This window comes from Phytophthora cinnamomi, assembly GCF_018691715.1.
Source record: "Phytophthora cinnamomi strain GKB4 chromosome Unknown Contig29, whole genome shotgun sequence".
Taxonomy (NCBI): Eukaryota; Oomycota; class Peronosporomycetes; order Peronosporales; family Peronosporaceae; genus Phytophthora; species Phytophthora cinnamomi.
The window spans coordinates 384541-406645 of record NW_027150962.1 but is presented as its reverse complement, the minus strand read 5'-3'; the positions used below and the strand labels follow the sequence as shown (position 1 = coordinate 406645).

At 67.4% G+C, this 22105-nt stretch overlaps 2 protein-coding genes across 2 annotated transcripts; both read left to right on the top strand.

The window, feature by feature from the left end:
- Window positions 1-1326: 1326 nt before the first annotated feature.
- On the top strand, window positions 1327-3975 carry IUM83_09981 (Inositol polyphosphate 5-phosphatase; the record flags this gene model as incomplete). The annotated part of the gene is made up of 1 exon (XM_067934459.1): window positions 1327-3975. One exon carries the CDS (start codon window positions 1327-1329, stop codon window positions 3973-3975), a length of 2649 nt encoding a protein of 882 aa, XP_067793387.1.
- A 4204-nt stretch (window positions 3976-8179) lies between these two features.
- Window positions 8180-9545, top strand: IUM83_09980 (reverse transcriptase; the record flags this gene model as incomplete). Its single annotated transcript, XM_067934458.1, has 2 exons — window positions 8180-8493; window positions 9539-9545. The coding sequence occupies 2 exons, from the start codon at window positions 8180-8182 to the stop codon at window positions 9543-9545; spliced, it is 321 nt and encodes a 106-aa protein (XP_067793386.1).
- Between the last annotated feature and the right edge of the window lie 12560 nt (window positions 9546-22105).

The following is a 22105-nucleotide window of genomic DNA, read 5'->3' as shown; positions in this document are numbered from 1 at the left end:
GTGCTCCCAGTCGTGGCGATGTCCAGTGTCGTCTTGTGGTTCGTCCTTGGGGAAGTACCAGGAATACATAATCGCCCAGACTCCGTTGTACCAAGTAGATCGACCGTAGACTTGTGAGCCGTAGCCGGACCCCCTGCATCCTGCGGCGGAGGAGCCGCGGGTTTTGAGGCCGCCACCAGTATCGCCAACAGCGTTCACGACAGGGTATGGGTGGCAGCCATTGTTGATCCAAAGTTGGGGCTTGAACTTGAGGGCAGCCTTGTTACTGATGGTGGTGGGCTGGGACTGCGGGAACGGGACGACTTGGTCGTGGCCGATAATGCCAGCGTAGGTGGACGCGAGCGAGGCTAAGGTGACGGCCGCGAGCGCGCGGAGATCCATTCTTGTGAGGTCTTGTGAGTACGGTAGATTCGAAAGTGAGGTTTGGCGCAGGAAGTGGCGTAATATTGCCCCGGCACACGCCACCTCAGGCGGCCAATCTGCCTATCCTTCTTGCCGTTAGGGAGCGGACCGAACATGATGAGTGCACCATACGACCAGAGAGCGATGCAATGCGCTTTCAAGAGGTACTGCATACGGTACCAGCGAAACGACACGCGTGAGGTTCTACACCACGATGTAGATGGAGCTGGCACACGTTGACTCTTAGGATGGGGTAACAGTGCGTTTGGCAGCAATTTCCGGAGAGTTTGGCACAGGCAAGAGGAGTGACTCCACATACAGACCTCTGCTGGGATTTGACGCCCTGGTGGACTGCCTCAGCTAGCGGAATGCCACGACATCCGAAGCTGTTGTAATTGATCGTGCTGCAAGGAATTTGTGTGTTCTGCTAACATCTCTGTCAGCTCAATAGCACATTGTGCTATTGAGCATGTCATGCTCACCTGTCTGCACAATGTAGCAATCCTTCCATACCCTAAAAAAGCGGCACCAGGTCAACGTAAGAGCCCACCAGCGCGATGGCGCTCGTGTTTGTCGACACCTCGCAACGCACAGCGTCCCATGGCAAAGGTGCAATATGGCAAACACGACCCCGGGGTGTTCCCTCTCGATGCTATGTGAACTTTAAGGTACATGCTGGTGCGAGGCCTAAATCCAACGACGTCCGCCGGCATTTCCAGCCTCGACGCTCACATACATGATTACTTACAGTGCATTGCACCATGGTACATGTACGATGCCACAAGCATAGCCTGGATAAATTCAACATGATTTCGCGAGAAATGTACCACTTCAGTGGTACAATATCAGCCTGAAGTGCACCCACCGACGTTCGCCGACACCGCGATCAAACAAACACATACGAAAAGTCGATCCACCGCGGCGATGCAGCAGCTCGAGGTGGGCGTCGTGTGCGCGCGCGACCTGCTGGTCGGGGACCTGAACGGCTCGAGCGACCCGTTCGTGCAGCTGACGGTGCTGGACGCCAAGGGCCGCGCGCTGGCCGCGGGCGGCAGCTTCCGCACGCGCGTGGCCAAGAAGACGCTGGCGCCCGAGTGGCGCGAGACGTTCACGCTGGGCTCGCGCGACTTCGACCTGCGCCTGGCCACGGCGCTGCGCTTCATGGTGTTCGACTTCGACGGGCTCAAGCGCGACGACGTGCTGGGCGTCGTGGAGGTGCCGCTGGACCTGCTCACGTGCGAGGCCGCGCCCATGGACGACTGGTACCGCATCGTCAAGGTGCCCGAGCTCATGAGCTGCGACGCCAAGGGCGAGCTGCGCCTGACCTTCGCCAAGCCGGCGGGCCGCGGCAAGGCCAAGTCGGTCGCGTTCCGGGCCGGCGCGGGCCAGGAGCAGCAGGCGGAGACGGGGGACCAGCAGCCCAACCTGCTGTACGTGACCATCGACTCGGGCAAGGACCTGCTGCCCATGGACCGCAACAACAGCAGCGACCCGCTCGTCAAGCTCTCGGTGGTGGGCCAGCGCCACCAGACGGAGACGGTGGCCAAGACGCTCAAGCCCCACTGGGACGAGCGCTTCGCCTTCCTGCTCTCGGACGCGCACACGACGCTGGAGCTGCTGGCCGAGGACGAGGACCGCACGATCAACGACTTCCTGGGCCGCGCGCAGCTCGTGCTGGCCGACGTGATCGAGCCCGGCGAGGAGAAGACGGTGACCGTGGCGCTGCTGGACAAGAAGCTGCTGCCCGACAAGGACCGCGGCACGCTCAAGCTGCGGCTGCTCTGGGTCTACGACCCGAACGCCGAGAGCATCACCAAGAGCTCCAAGAAGAAGAAGGACAAGTCCCTCCTGCAGTCTCTCAAGAAGTCCATGCGCGTCAGCGCGCCGGACGGTCCGCACAACTCGGACGACGAGCTCAACGAGGAGGACGACGAAGTGCTGGACGTCGAGAGCGACGACGACGTCGCGACACTGCCCCCGCCGCCACCCGGCACGGCCAGACTCAACTTCTTGGTGGCGACGATCCACCGCGTGGAGGATCTGCCCCCCATGGACTCGCTGCTGTTCGACAAGGGCGAGAACCGCAAGCACAACGGCGGAGGCATTGACGCCTACGTTGCGGCGGCGCTGTCTTCGGAGCCGGAAGACTTCGTGCGCACGCGCGTGCGCACGAAGCAGGGTCGACGGGACCAACTGAACGTGAACTTCCGCGAGAGTCTGATGCTACTGCTGCCCGACGAGAAGAGCGAGAACAAGACCCACGACGTCATCTTCAACGTGATGGACTGGGACCCTGTGGGCGGCGATGAGGTCGTGGGGAAGTTTGAACTCAAGAACGTGGAGGCTGTCGCCAAAGCCCATGGCAATGAGCCGTTCTGGGTGAACCTGTATGGCGCACCGGTGAAGGGTGCCAGTAACAACAGCCGCGCGGCAGTGCTGATGAACGAGAACTCTCACTTGGCGTCAGCGTACCGGGGACGCGTGCTATTAACTCTGCGCGTCCGTGCAAAGTCATCGGACGTGTATGACGCCAAACACCAGAAACGACTGGCTCCGAAGATGGCGTTGGAAAGCTACCCGCCGAGCACTGTTTACCGCATGCGCGCTCACTTCGTACAAGCAGTCGGTCTACCATCGGCTGTCGCCAGCGGGAAGTTGTCGCTGGTGCTGTCTTGCGGCCTCCACCAGATCGCTTCGACGAGGAAAAAGGCTGAGAACGGAAGCCTCAAGTGGAACGAGACGGAGGAAAGCGACAAGATGCTATTTCCTGTGGACGCAACCCAGGTGCCAGATGTGTTCCTGTATTTGTGTGAGAAGGACGACGAAAAGCGCGTGGCCATTTGCTACAAGCGTTTCCGTGCGAAAGATGTACTTTCGTCGGAGTTCCAGCGCGAAATGGAGTGGATTCCGCTTATCGGCGACCGTGCGGTGGGCAAGGCTAAAGCACGAGAGGAATTCACTGGCAAGGTCCTTGTGCGACTGGGTTTTGGCCCCATCGAGACAGCCACAGCCCAGAGCTGGGACCAAAAAGAGATGATTGAACGCGTGAATCACCGCATGCCGTACCAGGTCCGGATCCGCCTGCACGAAGCTCGCAACTTGGTGTCACTGCATGCTAGTACCAAAAGCGTTCTAGCTAGCGCCACCGTTCAGTGCTGGGATGGAGTGCAGAAGACGACTGAGAGCACTGGGGAGCCTTCCACCTGCCCCGTGTGGGCACAAACGTTCTGCATGGATGTGAATTTGCCACATCTACGCTATGCGCCTCAAGTCTTGATCCACATCAAGAACGAAAGCCCGCGCGAGTACATTGGCACGGCAGCTGTGAAGCTTTCAGATGCCGCCAACGGCAGCACCGCTGACAGTGTGACCTTGTGCACCTCACAAGAACTTAAGCAGAACGAACGCCCTCAGGAGCCCAAGCCCAAGTGGTTACCCGTGTTTTTTAACGGTGACGACGGAGAGACTTCCCACGGCCAGGTTCTCGCCTCGGTCGAACTCATCCGCAAGGCCTTTCCCGATGAAACGCTGCCGGACCCTGAGGCACTGGAGAAGACCCACATGAGTGTGTGAGGATAAGGAAAATTACGTGAAGTAGGTGGGAGAGCTAATTCCTGGACATGTTGCGTCTGCAATTGCTTCTTGTAACCTTTAATGGCCCTTGGCCTATTATCTCCTGCTACTACTGCCAGCCGTTAAAAGGAAAATTACGTGGCGCAAGCCTGCTTGGCTCAACTGGGTGCATAGCCAACAAGACTAGAACGGTAATTTATCGTTTACATAGCATCAAATACCACTAATAAAAATGCAGAAGGTGCCTAGAATAGCAGTTATCTAGGAAAAATAGTAATACATTAAAACCTAAATCCGTAGATGTCCGTAAGGACAGCAAAAGTATATAAGTACGGTGCGCTAATTTTTGAAATTTTCATACCTTCTCGGCCTTTTGGCTAAGATCAAGTGTAGTATCTGTTCTAATCAGTGTGAAAACTGGTTTCCCGACTTTTAGTTGGGTCTTTTTCACATTCATTTTTGGACATCCCGTAGATAGCCGGCTTGCTGGGTATCCACGGGACGGTCTCCGGGGGCTTTCACCGCATCCCCCGCGAGGCCAACTACCTTGCATCTTTTCTACTCTTCGGTTGCCCACCTCGGCTTCGTTGCGTCCTCCATCGTCCCTTTCGCCTATTTGGCCAATCAGATCGCAGCGATGCGACTGTTCTGGCCAATCAGGGAGCGCGCGCTGTCCACCGACAGTGAGTGCTCGACGGCCAGCCAATCCAGCCTCGCCAGCGACGCGTCTTTTTACAGCGCGGCCGCTGACGAGGCGGACGTGGACCAATGGCTGGCCGACAGTTTTCCGCCAATCAGCGACGGCCCAGGGGTGGGGGTTCACACTTTTGCCTCCGTTTCGGCTTCAACTTCGGCCGGAAACGGCTCGCCGGACCCCTCGCGCGCGGTGCCGCTGCTCGGCACCGGCGCGGCCGCTGGCGCTGCAACTTCGGGCACGGGTTCAGGACCCGCCGCGCCCATTGCGCGCCAACGGGCTGCACGGCTCGAGCCCGCTGGCGGCCAGGATAGCCCCCGGTCTTCCGCCTCGCCCTCGCGTCGTTTCGCGACGGACGCGAGCGGCCGCCGACCCGCGGGCCTGCCCAGAGACGGGACCGGGCCCGCCACACGGCCCCCCAGTATGCCAGGATCCCTGCACGCTCAGGCGTCGCAGGGTCCTGGCACGGACGAAGATGGCGCCGCCTCCAACTCGGCGGCCGCCCAAGATGCGGCGCGGGGCGCGAGCTCCTGCGTCGCCCCAAGACCCCCTCCGGACCCCCACGCGCGCCATTTGGCTGCCCAAGATCCCCCGCCTGCTCGTCAGCCCGCCGCCGAGCCCCAGCTCCCCCCTGTTGAAGTGGCACGACCCGGCAGGGCGGGCGGCATGCTGCCCGATTGGGTAGCGCCTGGGGCGGCGCTTGCAGCCGCTACTGCGCGGGCCCTGGCTGTCAGCCACGGGCCCAGCGACCCGGACAGCGACACCAGCAGCGACGAGGACGACTCCGCCGCCCCTGCCGCCGCCGGCAGCGGCCCCCAAGACCCCGCCAGTGTGCTGCCTCGACCCGGCAGGGCGGGCGGCATGCTGCCCGCTGGGCGAGCGCTCGCAGCCCCGCCGGCTCGCGCTCCCGCGGCCACACCCACGGCCCCCCAGCACCCCGACGACCCCGGCGCCGGATCAGACGCCGAGGACGGCCGCGCCTCCGCCGCCAGCCGCCCCCGAGCCCCCGCGATTGATGATGGCCGACCCGGCAGGGCGGCAAGCATGCTGCCCGTGCCGGCCGTGTCCGGGGCGGCCCAAGCAGCAGCCACAGCTCGTGCGCTGGCGGCCGCCTACGGCCTCGACGGCCACGCCGCCGTCAGCAGCGACGTCCCCCCGACCCCCAGCGCTGCCAACTTCGTCGCCCAAGCGCCCGCCGCCCCCCTGTCCCCCGCGCATGAGATTTTCCGACCCGGCAGGGCGGGCGGCAGGCTCGCCGACATGCCAGCGCCTGGAGCCGCGCCGGCTGCGACTGCCGCAGCTATTGCTGAGGCGGCAGCTGCAGCTGACGCTGCGGCCCAGGCTGCCGACCAAGCGCGCGAGCCAGCAAGCAGCGACGACCGAGAGATGAAGACCGAGGAGAGCGATGCGGACGCAGCCAAGGCCGCCGCCGCCCAAGCCGCACCGGGGTCCAAGACCCACTACCTACGGCCGCAAGACGGCCCCCAGGACCCGGTGCAGGCAACCTACGCGCACGACGCTGCCCAGTTTGAGTGCGCGTTGTGCGCGTACGTTGCCGCCGACCTCGCGACACTGGTCGCCCATCGGCGAGCGGCGCACCACGGCACCCGCTTCACGGACATTTTCTCTAGCGGGTGCCGGTGCCCGCTTCTCTTCTACGCGCGCGTGGCTGCTGCGAGCCACGCTCGAGCGTGCGCCAAGCGCCTCCCTCCAGCCGCGGCCGTCACCACCATGACGGCCCGAGCCTCGGAGCCGACGGGAGCAAGGACAGCAGCAGTGCCACGACCGACAACTGTTCACCCCCCGACGCGGATTGAGGCCGCCCAACCCCCGACCGGGCCCCTCACCGCAGCGGTGGCTGCCACTGCGACAGCCGCACCAAGCGACATCGCAATGGCAGCCGCTGCCAACCTCCAGAGCGTCGTGCCCGCCGCTCCCAAGACCCCAGGGCGCCAGCATGTCCCCCCAGTGCTGGCGCCCGCCCCTGCCCGCCATGTTCCTGCTGCTGCAGGTAAGCGCCGACGGCTGAACAGCGCCGACGATGAAGACATGGCCGGAGAGAAGACGGCGGCGACGGCGCCCCCGCCGGACCCTGCGACCCCGCCTACCCCAGCAGAGCCCGCGCTGGACCCGGCAACCACAGCAGCAGCACCGACGGCGAAAGCACCACTACAGACGGCGCGTTCGACCCGCTGGGGCCCACGCCCACGTGCACCAGACCCCGCGCAGGCTACGACCGGCGAGCTGGCCACCGACCCAGCAGTGCGAAGACCGCTGGCTCCTGCTGCACCGGTCACCGGTGCAACACGGTGGGGGCCAAGTCACCGCGCGATCGGGGCGGCGGCTATCGCTCGCCTGGTTACTGGCCTACCGACAGCTCCGGCCCCGCCTGCGAGACGCCCCCCGCCAGCGCCATCACCCCCTCCCAGCGCGGACGAGCAGCAGTCTGCTGCAATGGACGTGGACGCCGGGGCCCCAGCTGCCGACGATGCCACCGACGACCAAGAACCCTGGCTGCTGCGCTTTGACGGCGCCTGCCGCCGGAACCCCGGACCCGGCGGAGCTGGCGCTGCACTCTTCGACCCCAGTGGCAAGGTGGTGTGGACGTGCTCGCACTACATGCCCAGCAGCAGCGAGACCAACAACACGGCCGAGTACACGGCGCTGCTGCTGGGAGTGCAGAGCGCAGTCCACCATCACGCCGGGCAGCTGACCATCGAGGGCGACAGCCACCTCGTGGTGGCACAGGTGCGGGACACCTTTGCGTGCAGGAACCAGCGCCTCCGGCAGCTTCGCAATCGAGTTCGCCACACACTCCGGTCGGTGCCCACGTACACTCTCCGACACATCGACCGGAAGGCCAACGCGCATGCAGACCGATTGGCGAACCGGGCGCTCGACCTCAAGCGCTCGCTGGCCGAGTGCGGCGTGCACCAAGGGGCGATGGAGGATTGCCTCCAACCGAGGCCCGCCAACGAGCCACAGCAAGAGCGACCGGCGTCACAGGCAGCGCCTTCCAGCCCTGCCCCTCCGGCTACAGATGGTGACACCAACGAGGACGACGAAGCTGAGGTGGCCGCGCGTGACGGGGGAGAGGTCTTTCCTACGATCCCTATCGGACCAGACTCCACACCGGCGCGGCAACCTCGGCTCCGCCTCCGTCCTCTCAGTGACGACGACCTGGAGACCGCTGCAGAGGCTGTGGAGAGATTCGCTGCGGAGATGGCGTGCAGAATCACGGACGCCGACAGTTGGGCAACCGGTGAGGGTTACATCGGCGCCATCCCGGATCGCCTGCGCGAGGTGCTGCAGCCATTCGCCTCGACCCCGCCGACGACCCGCCCTCCACAAGGACAGCAGCGGCAGCGGCCGCCTCGGGTGACGCGCAACCAACGCGAGCATCGGCTGGATGAAGCACTGGACGACCTCGCAGCGACGCAGCAAGCGGCGCCAACGGACAGACGCGCGATGCGCAGAGCTCGACGACGGGTGGGACGCATCCGCTCCTCCATGTCCCAGCAGCAACTCCGCCAGGACTTCGTGCGCGACGAGGCCAAGTGCGTGGCGCGCATCCTGCGCAGTGCGTCAGCGGAGTCGGCGGCTGAGGAGCAGCACGACACGTGTCCCATCGGCCGCGAGGAATTGCACCGCCACTTCACGGGCACCAGCGCCGTGCGCACGGAGTTCGACTACGCCGACGAGCGCGGCCAGGAGTTCCGGGAGGCGGTGGCCGGCAGCGAGCAAGCGACCGAAGCGACCGACGCGTTCGGCGAGGAGTTCACGCTGGACGAGATCGAGGACCAGCTCACGCGAGCTGCGACGGCGTCGAGCCCCGGACATGACGGCATCGGCTACGACATCTACCGCCGCTTCGCTGCCCAGCTCCTGCCACTACTGCATGCCGCCTTCAGCTTCTGCGGGCGGCATTGCCGCGTGCCAGCCCTGTGGAAACTCGGCTTCGTGCGGCTCATCCACAAGAAGGGTGACCCGAGCCAGCCCAGCAACTGGCGGCCGATCTGCCTCCAGCCCACTATCTACAAGCTGTACAGTGGGCTGCTGGCGAGGCGCCTCTCACGCTTCCTGGAGTCGAACGATCTCCTCCCCATGGCGCAGAAGGGCTTCCGGGCGTTTAACGGGTGCCACGAACACAACTTCGTGGCCACCACGTTACTCGACCAGTCTCGACGGCTGCACCGCAAGCTGTACCAAGTCTGGTACGACTTGCGGAACGCGTTCGGCTCGCTCCCGCAGGAGCTCATGTGGCGCGTGCTCCGCGACCTCGGCGTCGACCGCCGCTTTATCCAGAGGTGCAAGGACATCTACGCGGGATCGGCTTTCGTCATCGGCAACGCAGCGGACGGCGCGACGGACCCCGTGAGGCAGGAGGTGGGCGTCTACCAGGGCTGCCCGCTCAGCCCCCTCCTCTTCATCGTCGCGCTCGTTCCGTTGCTGCGACGCCTCGAGCAGCTCGACGGCGTCGGCGTACCACTTGCCGACGGTGTGCGGCCGCGCACCACGGCGTACGCCGACGACCTGAAGGTCTTCAGCGACAGCGCCGCCGGCATCCGCAAGTGCCACGGCGTCGTTGCCCGCTTCCTCACGTGGACCGGGCTACGAGCGAACCCGGCGAAGTGCGCCAGCCTCGCAGTGACGACGAACACGCGTGGAAACCTGAAGCGCGACGCCAACCTGCAGCTCGAAGTCCACGACGAAGCCATCGCCACCCTCAGTCTCCAAGACAGCTACCGCTACCTGGGAGTGGGCGACGGGTTCGACCACGTCCGCCACCGCCTCCAGCTCGCACCAAAGATCCAGCAGATCAAGCAGGAGGCGGTGGCGCTCATGCAGTCGGTGCTGGCGCCGTGGCAGGTGGTGAAGGCGCTCAAGACATACGTCTACCCCAAGGTAGAGTACGCGCTTCGCCACCTCCGCCCGCTCCAGTCCCAACTGCAAGGCTTCGACCGCGCGGTCACGCGTGGGCTCCGGCACCTGCTGCGCCTGCCCCGGTCCGCCACAACCGAGTTCTTCTACACACCGACATCTAGTGGTGGACTGGGGCTCCAGTCGCTGGTAGAAATGCACCAAGCGCTGCAGGTCGCCCACGCGTGGCAGATGCTTCATTCGAAGGACCCCGCAGTCGTCGCCATCGCCACGGCGCAGGTGTGTCAGGTGGCGCGCAAGCGCCACCGCCTACAGGAAGAGCACTGGAGGGGTCGGGACGACGAGCTCGCGAGGACGTTCCTCAACTCCGAGCTCGCCGCCTCGCCCCACGCCGAGGCCCTCCGGCGCAATGGCGACATTGGCTCGCTGTGGGTGGACGTGCAGCGCATCCTGCGCATCCGCCACCTACAGCTTGAGCACCGCGCCGACACCCAAGACCCATTCGGCCTCCGCGTGCCGCACCACGACAAGTGGCTGGACCACAAGACCGTGTTGCGGCACGTGCGCCTGCACATGAAGATCCGCCACCAGACCCGATGGAAGGGTCTGGTGGACCAGGGCAAGACGGTGCGGGTGCACGGCGGCCCCGGCGCCAAGTTCGTGTCGACGGGGGCGGGCATGTCGGACGACGACTACCGATTCGGCGTCAAGGCCCGCCTCAACCAAGTCGACACGAACTCGGTGCTCAAGCGCAAGCGGCAGCGGCCCAGGAAGACCTGCCGGGACCCGACCTGCTCCGAGGCCGAGACGCTGGCCCATGTCCTCAACCACTGCGCGTCCAACATGGACGCCATCCGCCAGCGTCACGACGACGCCCTGGAGCAGATCGGGTCCAAGATCCGCGGCGCGCTCGAGCGCGCCAAGTCGACCGCGGAGCTGCGCCTCAACCAAACGGTGCCCGAGTACACGGGCGCAGCTCTGCGGCCCGACATCGTCCTGCGGAACGTGGCCGCCAAGAAGATGGTGATCGCCGACTTGGCGGTCACGTTCGAGGAGCACGCGGCCAGCGCCCGTCACTCCTCGCTGCAGCTCAGCCACGATCACAAGACGCTCAAGTACCAACCGATCGTGGCAGAGCTGCGGCTCAAGGGGTGGCAGGTGCAGACCGCGGCGATCGTGTACGGGTCGCTGGGCTCGGTGCAGCCCAGCAACTTCAAGACCTACACGGAGAAGCTAAAACTGCACAAGCGCGAGGCTCGACAGCTGGACCTTCAGCTGTCGAGCCACTGCATCCGCGCCAGCCACCGCATTTGGGGCTGGCACTGCCGGCGCCACCGCGAAGGACAACGGAGCGGCAACGCCTCGCGAGCACCGCGTGGGTCTGGGGGGACCCCGCGGCGCACATCGCAGGCTAGGGCACGGCGGTAAGCTGGTCATGACGACCGACAGGGCACCACCCAGGTAGGGAACCGCCCTTCAAAACCCAGGAGGACACAAACACCCTCCCTTTAGTGACATGCATATTTTAGCCTACATTTTAGTCACGGAGAGGTTCCTAACTGGTAAACATGAACACACATTCTGTTCTAATCAGTGTGAAAACTGGTTTCCCGACTTTTAGTTGGGTCTTTTTCACATTTATTTTTGGACATCCCGTAGATAGCCGGCTTGCTGGGTATCCACGAGACGGTCTCCGGGGGCTTTCACCGCATCCCCGCGAGGCCAACTACACTTGCTCTTCCTAACCTTTCCTTTCCCAGCTCTGCCTACGGCCCTTCACCAACGCATCCAGGGATGCGCTTCTGGTGGCCGGACTGGCAGCCCCGGGAGCGCTCGCCGTCCACCGACAGCGAGTGCTCCAACGCCAGCCACTCCAGCCGCGCCAGCGACGCGTCTTTTTATAGCGCGGTCAGCGACGGGGCGGGAGTGACTGACCAAGCGGACGGCGCGGCGGACGGTCCCCTAGGGCTTCGGTTACACATTGTGGACCGTCCGCCCGCCCCCGTTTTGGACTCGCCAACCGGCGGAAACGGCTCGGCGGAGCCGCCGCGCGCGGTGCCGCTGCTCGGCACCGGCGCGGTCTCAAGCGACGCAACTTCGGGCACGGGTGGGGCACCCGCTGCGCCCATTGCACCCCAAGCGCCATCGCGGGCCGACCCCGCTGGCGACCAAGCCAGCCCCCGGTCCTCGAGCGCGACCTCGCGTCGTTTCGAGGATCGGGCAGCGGGCGGACGGTCCACCCTTCCGTCCGCCCGCTCAGATCGAGCCCCCTCGCACCCAGCCTCGCCCCCTGGCCGGCCGGCCGGGCCGGGCCTCGCCGCTGCCGCCGCCTACGCCGCCCCCGACGCCGCTCCGCCCCCCCAAGCGCGCCGTTCGGCTTCCTCGGCTGCCCCGCCCGCCGCCTCGCCTCTCCGCGCGCCTCAGCTGCCCCCCAGTGATGTTGGCCGACCCGGCAGGGCGGCCGGCAGGCTGCCCGATTGGGTAGCGCCTGGGGCGGCGCTGGCAGCCGCCACTGCGCGGGCCCTGGCGGTCCGCCACGGGCCCAGCGACCCGGACGATGACGCCAGCAGCGACGAGGACGACTCCGCCGGCCCTGCCGCCGCCGGCAGCGGCCCCCAAGACTCCGCCAGTGTGCTGCCTCGACCCGGCAGGGCGGGCGGCATGCTGCCCGCTGGGCGAGCGCTCGCAGCCCCGCCGGCTCGCGCTCCCGCGGCCACACCCCTGGCCCTCCAGCACCCCGACGACCCCGACGCTGGCCCAGACGCCGAGGACGGCCGCGCCTCCGCCGCCAGCCGCCCCCGATCCCTCGCGAATGATGATGGCCGACCCGGCAGGGCGGCAAGCATGCTGCCCGTGCCGGCCGTGCCCGGGGCGGCCCAAGCAGCCGCCACGGCTCGTGCGCTGGCGGCCGCCTACGGCCTCGACAGCCACGCCGCCGTCAGCAGCGACGACGAGGACGGCCACGACGACCGAGCCGACGCTGCCAGCCGCCGCCAAGACTCCGCCACCGTCGAGTGGCCACCCGGCAGGGCGGCCGGCAGGCTGCCCGCCGGTGGGGCCCATCAGCTCTCGCCGGCCAGGACGGCCCTGGACACCGCGTCCCCGGCCTCCAGCGCCACCACCAGCCCCCGCCACGCGCCCGCAGCCCCCCTGACCCCCGCGCATGAGTTTTTTCGGCCCGGCAGGGCGGGCGGCAGGCTCGCCGACAGGCCAGCGCCTGGAGCCGCGCCGGCTGCGACTGCCGCAGCTATTGCTGAGGCGGCAGTTGCAGCTGACGCTGCGGCTCAGGCTGCCGACCAAGTCGCCGCGCAGGAGCCGGTGCAGACGACGTACGCACACAACGCCACCGAGTTCAAGTGCAGCGTGTGTGCGTACGTCGCCGGAAACATGGCCACGCTCGTCGCCCACCGCAGATCGGCGCACCGCGGCACCCGCTTCTCCGACATCTTCGACAGCGGGTGCGCGTGCAGCCTCGTGTTCCACTCGCGGGTGGCGGCGACGAGCCATGCCCTCGCGTGCGCACAGCGCGCCACGCAGGCAGCGCCTTCCCCCGTAGAGGCCATGGACGTCGACCAGGGCCACGCCCCGCCGAGTCAGCGCCGCCCATCGCCTCGCCGGCCCAGCGAGCGACGCTCCGACGGCAAGCGCCGCCGCCTCAACAGCGCGGACGACACCGACGCCCAGAAGCTGGCCGAGCATCTGCAGCTCGTGGCCGAGGACGGAGTCGAGGACCCACCCCAAGCGCACAAGCCATCCGCGGCCAGCGCTCTCTCGGCTCCTGTCCTCGCCGTGTATGTGCACAACGCGCAACGGTTCACGTGCACGCTGTGCACATACACGGCCGCCAGCTTCGGCACCCTCCGGCGTCATCGGGACTCTCGGCACCGGCGCGTGGCCTTCCAGGACCGGTTCTTGGCGGGCTGCGCGTGCGGCACGCCCTTCGCGTCGCGGCCGGCCGCAGCTAGACATGCGAAAGCGTGCGCCGGCTCACGCACCCCCACGGCAGAGGCTCCGCGTCCGGTAGGAGCATCAAGCCACGCCGATCGCGGAGCCGAAGCCACCGTCGACTCGGCGGCCACCGCCACGCCCGACTTGCCCCGCCAAGCCTCATCGGAGCTCGCTGCGTCCCCCCCGCAGGCGAGCTCCACAGACGTTGACATTCAGGGACAGGAAGCGGAAGCACAAGCTCGCGGTCGCTGGGGCCCACCACTGCCCCGCGAGGTGGTGGCGGCCAGGATAGCCGATCAACTCGGCGAGATCGAGCCGCCTCGGTGGGGACCTCCACTACCGCGAGAGGTGGTGGTGTCTCGCATCGCAGCGAGACTTGAAGCTGCTCCAGCACCGCGCTGGGACCCCCCGCTTCCACGCAGTGTCGTCGCGTCCAGGATTGCGGATCGCCTCGCTCCACCTTCGCCGAACGTATCGCTGCTGGACGAGGAGACGAAGGAGAGCGAGCCGCCGGACCCGACGCACTACGCAGCGGACGAGGAGTCCACGGCCACCGAGCCGATGGACGTGGTGGTGGAGACCACGACCTACAGCGACCCGCCCACGACGACACCCCGGGCATGGCGCCTCCAGTTTGACGGAGCTTGTCGAAGTGCGCCCAACCCTGGTGGTGCCGGCGCACTGCTCTACAACCCTGAGGGCGCCGTCGTGTGGACGGGCTCGCACTACATGCCGGGCGCCAAGGAGACTAACAACACGGCCGAGTACACGGCCCTCCTGATCGGCGCCCGCGCAGCGGCGGACCACGGTGCCACCAGCCTCCGCGTCGAGGGCGACAGCCTGCTGGTGATCCGCCAGGTCAAGGGGCTATACGCCACCAAGAGCACTCGGCTGCGGCAGCTCAGGAATGCCGTCCGCCACGAGCTGGCTCGGGTGGGGCAGCACTCGCTCCACCACATCGACCGGCAAGGCAACGCGTTCGCTGACCGCCTGGCCAACCGGGCGCTCGACATGAAGAGCGACAAGATCGAGTGCAAGGAGCATCCGGTGGCCGGCGCGTGCACGACACTCATGGGTCCGCCCTCGACGGGCCCGCCGGCGACGCCGCCGCCTGCCCCAGTGGACGCCGAGATGGTGGACGCGGACAGCGACAGCGAGCCCCGGGCGGACATCGATGACGGTGAGATGTATGCTCCGATGCGTTTGGAGCCCGGCGTGATCCCTGCCCGCCGCCCGCGTCTCCGCCTTCGCCAATTGACCGACGACGAGATGGAGGCTGCCGGTGAAGTGGTGGAGCGTCTGAGCGCGGCTCTATCGGCCAAGATCACGAACGCCAGCGACTGGGAGACCGCGGAGGGCTACATCACAGCCCTCCCGTACCTGCTGTACGACGAGCTGCAGCCATACACCCAGTCGCGACAGGCCAGACGCCCGAGGCCCCACGAGCAGCCACCTCCAGGCACCCACGACCAGCACAGCGGGACCACAGCGGGCAGCGGTGGGGACGACGAGGGCGAGCAGGACCCGGCTGGAGAACCGCGACCGGCTCACCCACGCCGCCGCCGCCGGGGACGGAAACGCCGACGCAAGGGCCACCGCCAGCGACGCCACCCACGCACACCGACTCGTCAGGCTGGTGGTCGGAGCCAGCGCAGGAGCCGACGACCCCGAGCGCCGGACGAGGACCAGCACCACCTCACCTACCGGATCGACGAAGCTCTCGCCGAGCTCCATGCGCTTGAGGGGATGACCCCACAGGACAGGCCAGCGATTTCCAGGGCGCGCCGCCGTGTCGGCCGCATCCGGTCGGCCATCAACCAGCGCCTCCTGCGTCACCGGTTCGACACGGCGGAGAAAGAGTGTGTCGACGGCATTTTGGCGAAGGCCCGCGCGGAGCGAGCAGCAGCAGCAGCACGGGAATCGGGCGGTGCAGCCGCATCAGCTGCGATGGCAGCGGCGGACGGCGAGCAGCAACACGAGGACGCCGGCACCTGCCCCATCCCGGGCGCCCAGCTTTGGCGCCATTTTGACCAGGTCAACACCCCGGCCAAGGCATTTGACCCGGAGGCCCCGGCTGGAGAAGCGTTCCGAGCCGCGATGGCAAGTCTGCCCGCCGCCACGAGGTTCCGGGAGCTGCTCACGGAGGCGCCGACGGCGGACGACATCGAGACGCAGCTCCAACACGCCCGCGGCGCCTCCAGCCCCGGCCTCGATGGTGTCGGGTATGATGTCTACAAGCGCTTCGCGATTCAGCTGCTGCCCGCGCTCACAGCGGCGTTCCAGCGATGCTGGGAGGCGCAGCGTGTGCCCCAGAGCTGGAAGCTCGGGGTGGTGCGCCTCCTACACAAGAAGGGCCCGCGCGAGGACCCGGCGAACTGGAGGCCCATCTGCCTCCAGCAAGCCATCTACAAGCTCTACACGGGGGTCCTCGCGCGGCGGCTGGTGCGGTGGCTGGACGCCAATGAGCGCCACGCGCCCGGCCAGAAGGGCTTCCGGTCGGTGAACGGCTGCGGGGAGCACAACTTCCTCGCGGCCACGCTCATCGACCACGCCCGCCGCCGCCACAAACCGTTGTACGAAGTCTGGTATGACTTCTGCAACGCGTTTGGCAGCGTGCCCTTCAAGCTGTTGTGGGACGCGCTGGAGCGTCTGGGCGTGCCCGCCCACTACGTCGACGTGTGCCAAGGACTTTACGACAGCGCTGCCTTCGTCGTGGGCAACGCTGCCGACGGCCCGACGGACCCGATCATGCAGCGCGTGGGGTGTTTCAGGGTGCCCGCTGAGCCCGCACCTGTTCTCGGCCGCGATTAGCCCCCTCCTCCACGCGCTGCAGAAGCTGCCCAGCTCCGGCGTCCAGCTCTCCGGTGACGACCGCCCTGGTGTCTCGGCGTATGCCGACGACCTCAAGATTTTCAGCGGCACCAAGGCGGGAGTCATCGCGCAGCACGAGCTGGTCGCCGCGTTCCTCGACTGGACCGGCATGAAGGCAAACTCCGCCAAGTGCCGGTCCATGGGCGTGCGGCGCAACGGCAACGGCGCGGTCGAGGCGGACAACCTCGACCTCGCCCTCGCGGACACGCCGATCCCCACGATGACGCACCATCAGTCGTACGCGTATCTGGGGATCGGCGACGGGTTTGACCATGTGCGCCGTCGCATCGAGCTTGCACCCAAGCTGAAGACGCTCAAGCAAGATGCGACGGCGCTCATCGAGTCGGGACTGGCGCCGTGGCAGGTGGTGAAGGCCGTGAAGGTGTACCTCTACCCTCGGGTAGAGTACGCCCTCCGGCACCTCCACCCCGAGGACCAGCACCTCAAGGGCTTTGACGACCACCTGCGTCGTGGCCTTCGCCACCTGCTACGCCTGCCCCAGTCGACGGCCAAGGAGTTCTTCTACACGCCGGTGTCGCGCGGCGGCCTGGGGCTACTGCCGCTGGTGGAGCTGCACGCGGCGCTGCAGATTGCGCACGGGTGGCAGATGCTGCACTCGCCCGACCCGGCCATCCGGCGCATCGCGCGCGAGCAGCTCTACCAGATCGCCGACGCGCGGCACCGGCTGGACCGCCCGCACTGGCAGCAGCGCCGCGACGAACTGTGCGGGCGGTTCCTCAACTTCGAGCTCGGGATGTCGGTCCACGCGCCGGCCAAGCGCCGCACCGGCGACATCGCCTCGCTGTGGACCGACATCCGCAAGAATCTCAAGAAGCACGGTCTCAAGTTTGAGACCGCGCCGGCCGACCCCGCATCAAGCACACCAGCCCAGCCGCTGCAGCTTCGCGTGCCGCACCACGCTGAGTGGCTCGACCACCGCAACGTGCTGCGGCACGTGAAGCAGCACATGAAGATCAAACACTGGCAGGGCTGGTGCGCGTTGCCGGACCAGGGCAAGACGGCCCGGGCGCATGGTGGCGTGGGTAGCGCCTTCCTCACACGGCCACGGGGGCTGTGGGAGAGCGACTACCGCTTCGCCGTGGCCGCCCGCCTCAACCAGGTGGACACGCACAGCGTGCTCCAGCGGCGGCACCTCCGCACCCACGGCCGCTGCAGGCAGCCGGGGTGCCCGCACGAGGAGACGCTACCCCACGTGCTGCACCACTGCCCGGGCACCATGGACGCGATCCGCGGCCGCCACGACGACGCGCTCAAGAACATCGAGCGCGCGCTCATCGCGTCGTCGGGCGACCGTCAGGATCGCGCCGAGCTCCGGGTGAACCAGACCGTGCCGTCGCTCGCCGGCCCCGCGCTACGGCCCGACCTCCAGCTCTACAACCACACCAAGAAAACGGTGGCGGTGGTCGACCTGGCCGTGGCGTTCGAAGAGCAGGCGAGCGACGACCCGGAGAGCTCGGGGATGGCGCGCATCGCCGCGCACAAGCGCGCCAAGTACGACCGCATCAAGCGACACCTCGAGCGCCAAGGATGGAAGGTGCACCTCTCGGCGCTCGTCTACGGTTCGCTTGGTGCGGTCGCGAGCGGGAACCACAAGGTGTACACCGAACACCTTGGGCTCCTCAAGCGTGATGCGAAGCGGCTGGACAGGCAGCTATCGGTGGCGTGCATCCAGTCCAGCCGCCGCATCTGGAACCTGCATTGCGCCCAACACCGGGCGCGCCAGCAGTCAAGGGGTGATCGGGCGACGGAGACCGGGGGGACTCCGTCGCGCACCGGCCGCCACTAGACGGCACTACAGGCCCTAGTTGGCCAGAAGGGCCCCACCCATGTAGGGAACCGCCCTCGGGAAACCCATTTCGGTGCCGACTGAATGACGGATGTGCCACCACCTTGGGGGTGGTGCATTTCGACAGTCGGACCGCGACCCGACTAGTATCAGATATTGTTACGAACCATAGTTAGATATCAGATAGGAACTACTTAGGCAGTTAACGGGTCTACCGGATGGTAAATACACATACACTCTCTGTTCTAATCAGTGTGAAAACTGGTTTCCCGACTTTTAGTTGGGTCTTTTTCACATTCATTTTTGGACATCCCGTAGATAGCCGGCTTGCTGGGTATCCACGGGACGGTCTCCGGGGGCTTTCACCGCATCCCCCGCGAGGCCAACTACCTTGCATCTTTTCTAACCTTTCCTTTCCCACCTCTGCCTACGGGCCGGCCCTTCACCAACGCATCCAGGGATGCGCTTCTGGTGGCCGGACTGGCAGCCCCGGGAGCGCTCGCCGTCCACCGACAGCGAGTGCTCCACCGCCAGCCACTCCAGCCTCGCCAGCGACGCGTCTTTTTATAGCGCGGTCAGCGACGGGGCGGGAGTGACTGACCAAGCGGACGGCGCGGCGGACGGTCCCCTAGGGCTTCGGTTACACATTGTGGACCGTCCGCCCGCCCCCGTTTTGGACTCGCCAACCGGCGGAAACGGCTCGGCGGAGCCGCCGCGCGCGGTGCCGCTGCTCGGCACCGGCGCGGTCTCAAGCGACGCAACTTCGGGCACGGGTGGGGCACCCGCTGCGCCCATTGCACCCCAAGCGCCATCGCGGGCCGACCCCGCTGGCGACCAAGCCAGCCCCCGGTCCTCGAGCGCGACCTCGCGTCGTTTCGAGGATCGGGCAGCGGGCGGACGGTCCACCCTTCCGTCCGCCCGCTCAGATCGAGCCCCCTCGCACCCAGCCTCGCCCCCTGGCCGGCCGGCCGGGCCGGGCCTCGCCGCTGCCGCCGCCTACGCCGCCCCCGACGCCGCTCCACCCCCCAAGCGCGCCGTTCGGCTTCCTCGGCTGCCCCGCCCGCCGCCTCGCCTCCCCGCGCGCCTCAGCTGCCCCCCAGTGATGTTGGCCGACCCGGCAGGGCGGCCGGCAGGCTGCCCGATTGGGTAGCGCCTGGGGCGGCGCTGGCAGCCGCCACTGCGCGGGCCCTGGCGGTCCGCCACGGGCCCAGCGACCCGGACGACGACGCCAGCAGCGACGAGGACGACTCCGCCGGCCCTGCCGCCGCCGGCAGCGGCCCCCAAGACCCCGCCAGTGTGCTGCCTCGACCCGGCAGGGCGGGCGGCATGCTGCCCGCTGGGCGAGCGCTCGCAGCCCCGCCGGCTCGCGCTCCCGCGGCCACACCCCTGGCCCTCCAGCACCCCGACGACCCCGACGCTGGCCCAGACGCCGAGGACGGCCGCGCCTCCGCCGCCAGCCGCCCCCGATCCCTCGCGAATGATGATGGCCGACCCGGCAGGGCGGCAAGCATGCTGCCCGTGCCGGCCGTGCCCGGGGCGGCGCAAGCAGCAGCCACGGCTCGTGCGCTGGCGGCCGCCTACGGCCTCGACGGCCACGCCGCCGTCAGCAGCGACGTCCCTCCGACCCTCAGCGCTGCCAACTTCGCCGCCCAAGCTCCCGCCGCCCCCCTGACCCCCGCGCATGAGATTTTTCGACCCGGCAGGGCGGGCGGCAGGCTCGCCGACAGGCCAGCGCCTGGAGCCGCGCCGGCTGCGACTGCCGCAGCTATTGCTGAGGCGGCAGTTGCAGCTGACGCTGCGGCTCAGGCTGCCGACCAAGTCGCCGCGCAGGAGCCGGTGCAGACGACGTACGCACACAACGCCACCGAGTTCAAGTGCAGCGTGTGTGCGCACGTCGCCGGAAACATGGCCACGCTCGTCGCCCACCGCAGATCGGCGCACCGCGGCACCCGCTTCTCCGACATCTTCGACAGCGGGTGCGCGTGCAGCCTCGTGTTCCACTCGCGGGTGGCGGCGACGAGCCATGCCCTCGCGTGCGCACAGCGCGCCACGCAGGCAGCGCCTTCCCCCGTAGAGGCCATGGACGTCGACCAGGGCCACGCCCCGCCGAGTCAGCGCCGCCCATCGCCTCGCCGGCCCAGCGAGCGACGCTCCGACGGCAAGCGCCGCCGCCTCAACAGCGCGGACGACACCGACGCCCAGAAGCTGGCCGAGCATCTGCAGCTCGTGGCCGAGGACGGAGTCGAGGACCCGCCCCAAGCGCACAAGCCATCCGCGGCCAGCGCTCTCTCGGCTCCTGTCCTCGCCGTGTATGTGCACAACGCGCAACGGTTCACGTGCACGCTGTGCGCATACACGGCCGCCAGCTTCGGCACCCTCCGGCGTCATCGGGACTCTCGGCACCGGCGCGTGGCCTTCCAGGACCGGTTCTTGGCGGGCTGCGCGTGCGGCACGCCCTTCGCGTCGCGGCCGGCCGCAGCTAGACATGCGAAAGCGTGCGCCGGCTCACGCACCCCCACGGCAGAGGCTCCGCGTCCGGTAGGAGCATCAAGCCACGCCGATCGCGGAGCCGAAGCCACCGTCGACTCGGCGGCCACCGCCACGCCCGACCTGCCCCGCCAAGCCTCATCGGAGCTCGCTGCATCCCCCCCGCAGGCGAGCTCCACAGACGTTGACATTCAGGGACAGGAAGCGGAAGCACAAGCTCGCGGTCGCTGGGGCCCACCACTGCCCCGCGAGGTGGTGGCGGCCAGGATAGCCGATCGACTCGGCGAGATCGAGCCGCCTCGGTGGGGACCTCCACTACCGCGAGAGGTGGTGGTGTCTCGCATCGCGGCGAGACTTGAAGCTGCTCCAGCACCGCGCTGGGGCCCCCCGCTTCCACGCAGTGTCGTCGCGTCCAGGATTGCGGATCGCCTCGCTCCACCTTCGCCGAACGTATCGCTGCTGGACGAGGAGACGAAGGAGAGCGAGCCGCCGGACCCGACGCACTACGCAGCGGACGAGGAGTCCACGGCCACCGAGCCGATGGACGTGGTGGTGGAGACCACGACCTACAGCGACCCGCCCACGACGACACCCCGGGCATGGCGCCTCCAGTTTGACGGAGCTTGTCGAAGTGCGCCCAACCCTGGTGGTGCCGGCGCACTGCTCTACAACCCTGAGGGCGCCGTCGTGTGGACGGGCTCGCACTACATGCCGGGCGCCAAGGAGACTAACAACACGGCCGAGTACACGGCCCTCCTGATCGGCGCCCGCGCAGCGGCGGACCACGGTGCCACCAGCCTCCGCGTCGAGGGCGACAGCCTGCTGGTGATCCGCCAGGTCAAGGGGCTATACGCCACCAAGAGCACTCGGCTGCGGCAGCTCAGGAATGCCGTCCGCCACGAGCTGGCTCGGGTGGGGCAGCACTCGCTCCACCACATCGACCGGCAAGGCAACGCGTTCGCTGACCGCCTGGCCAACCGGGCGCTCGACATGAAGAGCGACAAGATCGAGTGCAAGGAGCATCCGGTGGCCGGCGCGTGCACGACACTCATGGGTCCGCCCTCGACGGGCCCGCCGGCGACGCCGCCGCCTGCCCCAGTGGACGCCGAGATGGTGGACGCGGACAGCGACAGCGAGCCCCGGGCGGACATCGATGACGGTGAGATGTATGCTCCGATGCGTTTGGAGCCCGGCGTGATCCCTGCCCGCCGCCCGCGTCTCCGCCTTCGCCAATTGACCGACGACGAGATGGAGGCTGCCGGTGAAGTGGTGGAGCGTCTGAGCGCGGCTCTATCGGCCAAGATCACGAACGCCAGCGACTGGGAGACCGCGGAGGGCTACATCACAGCCCTCCCGTACCTGCTGTACGACGAGCTGCAGCCATACACCCAGTCGCGACAGGCCAGACGCCCGAGGCCCCACGAGCAGCCACCTCCAGGCAC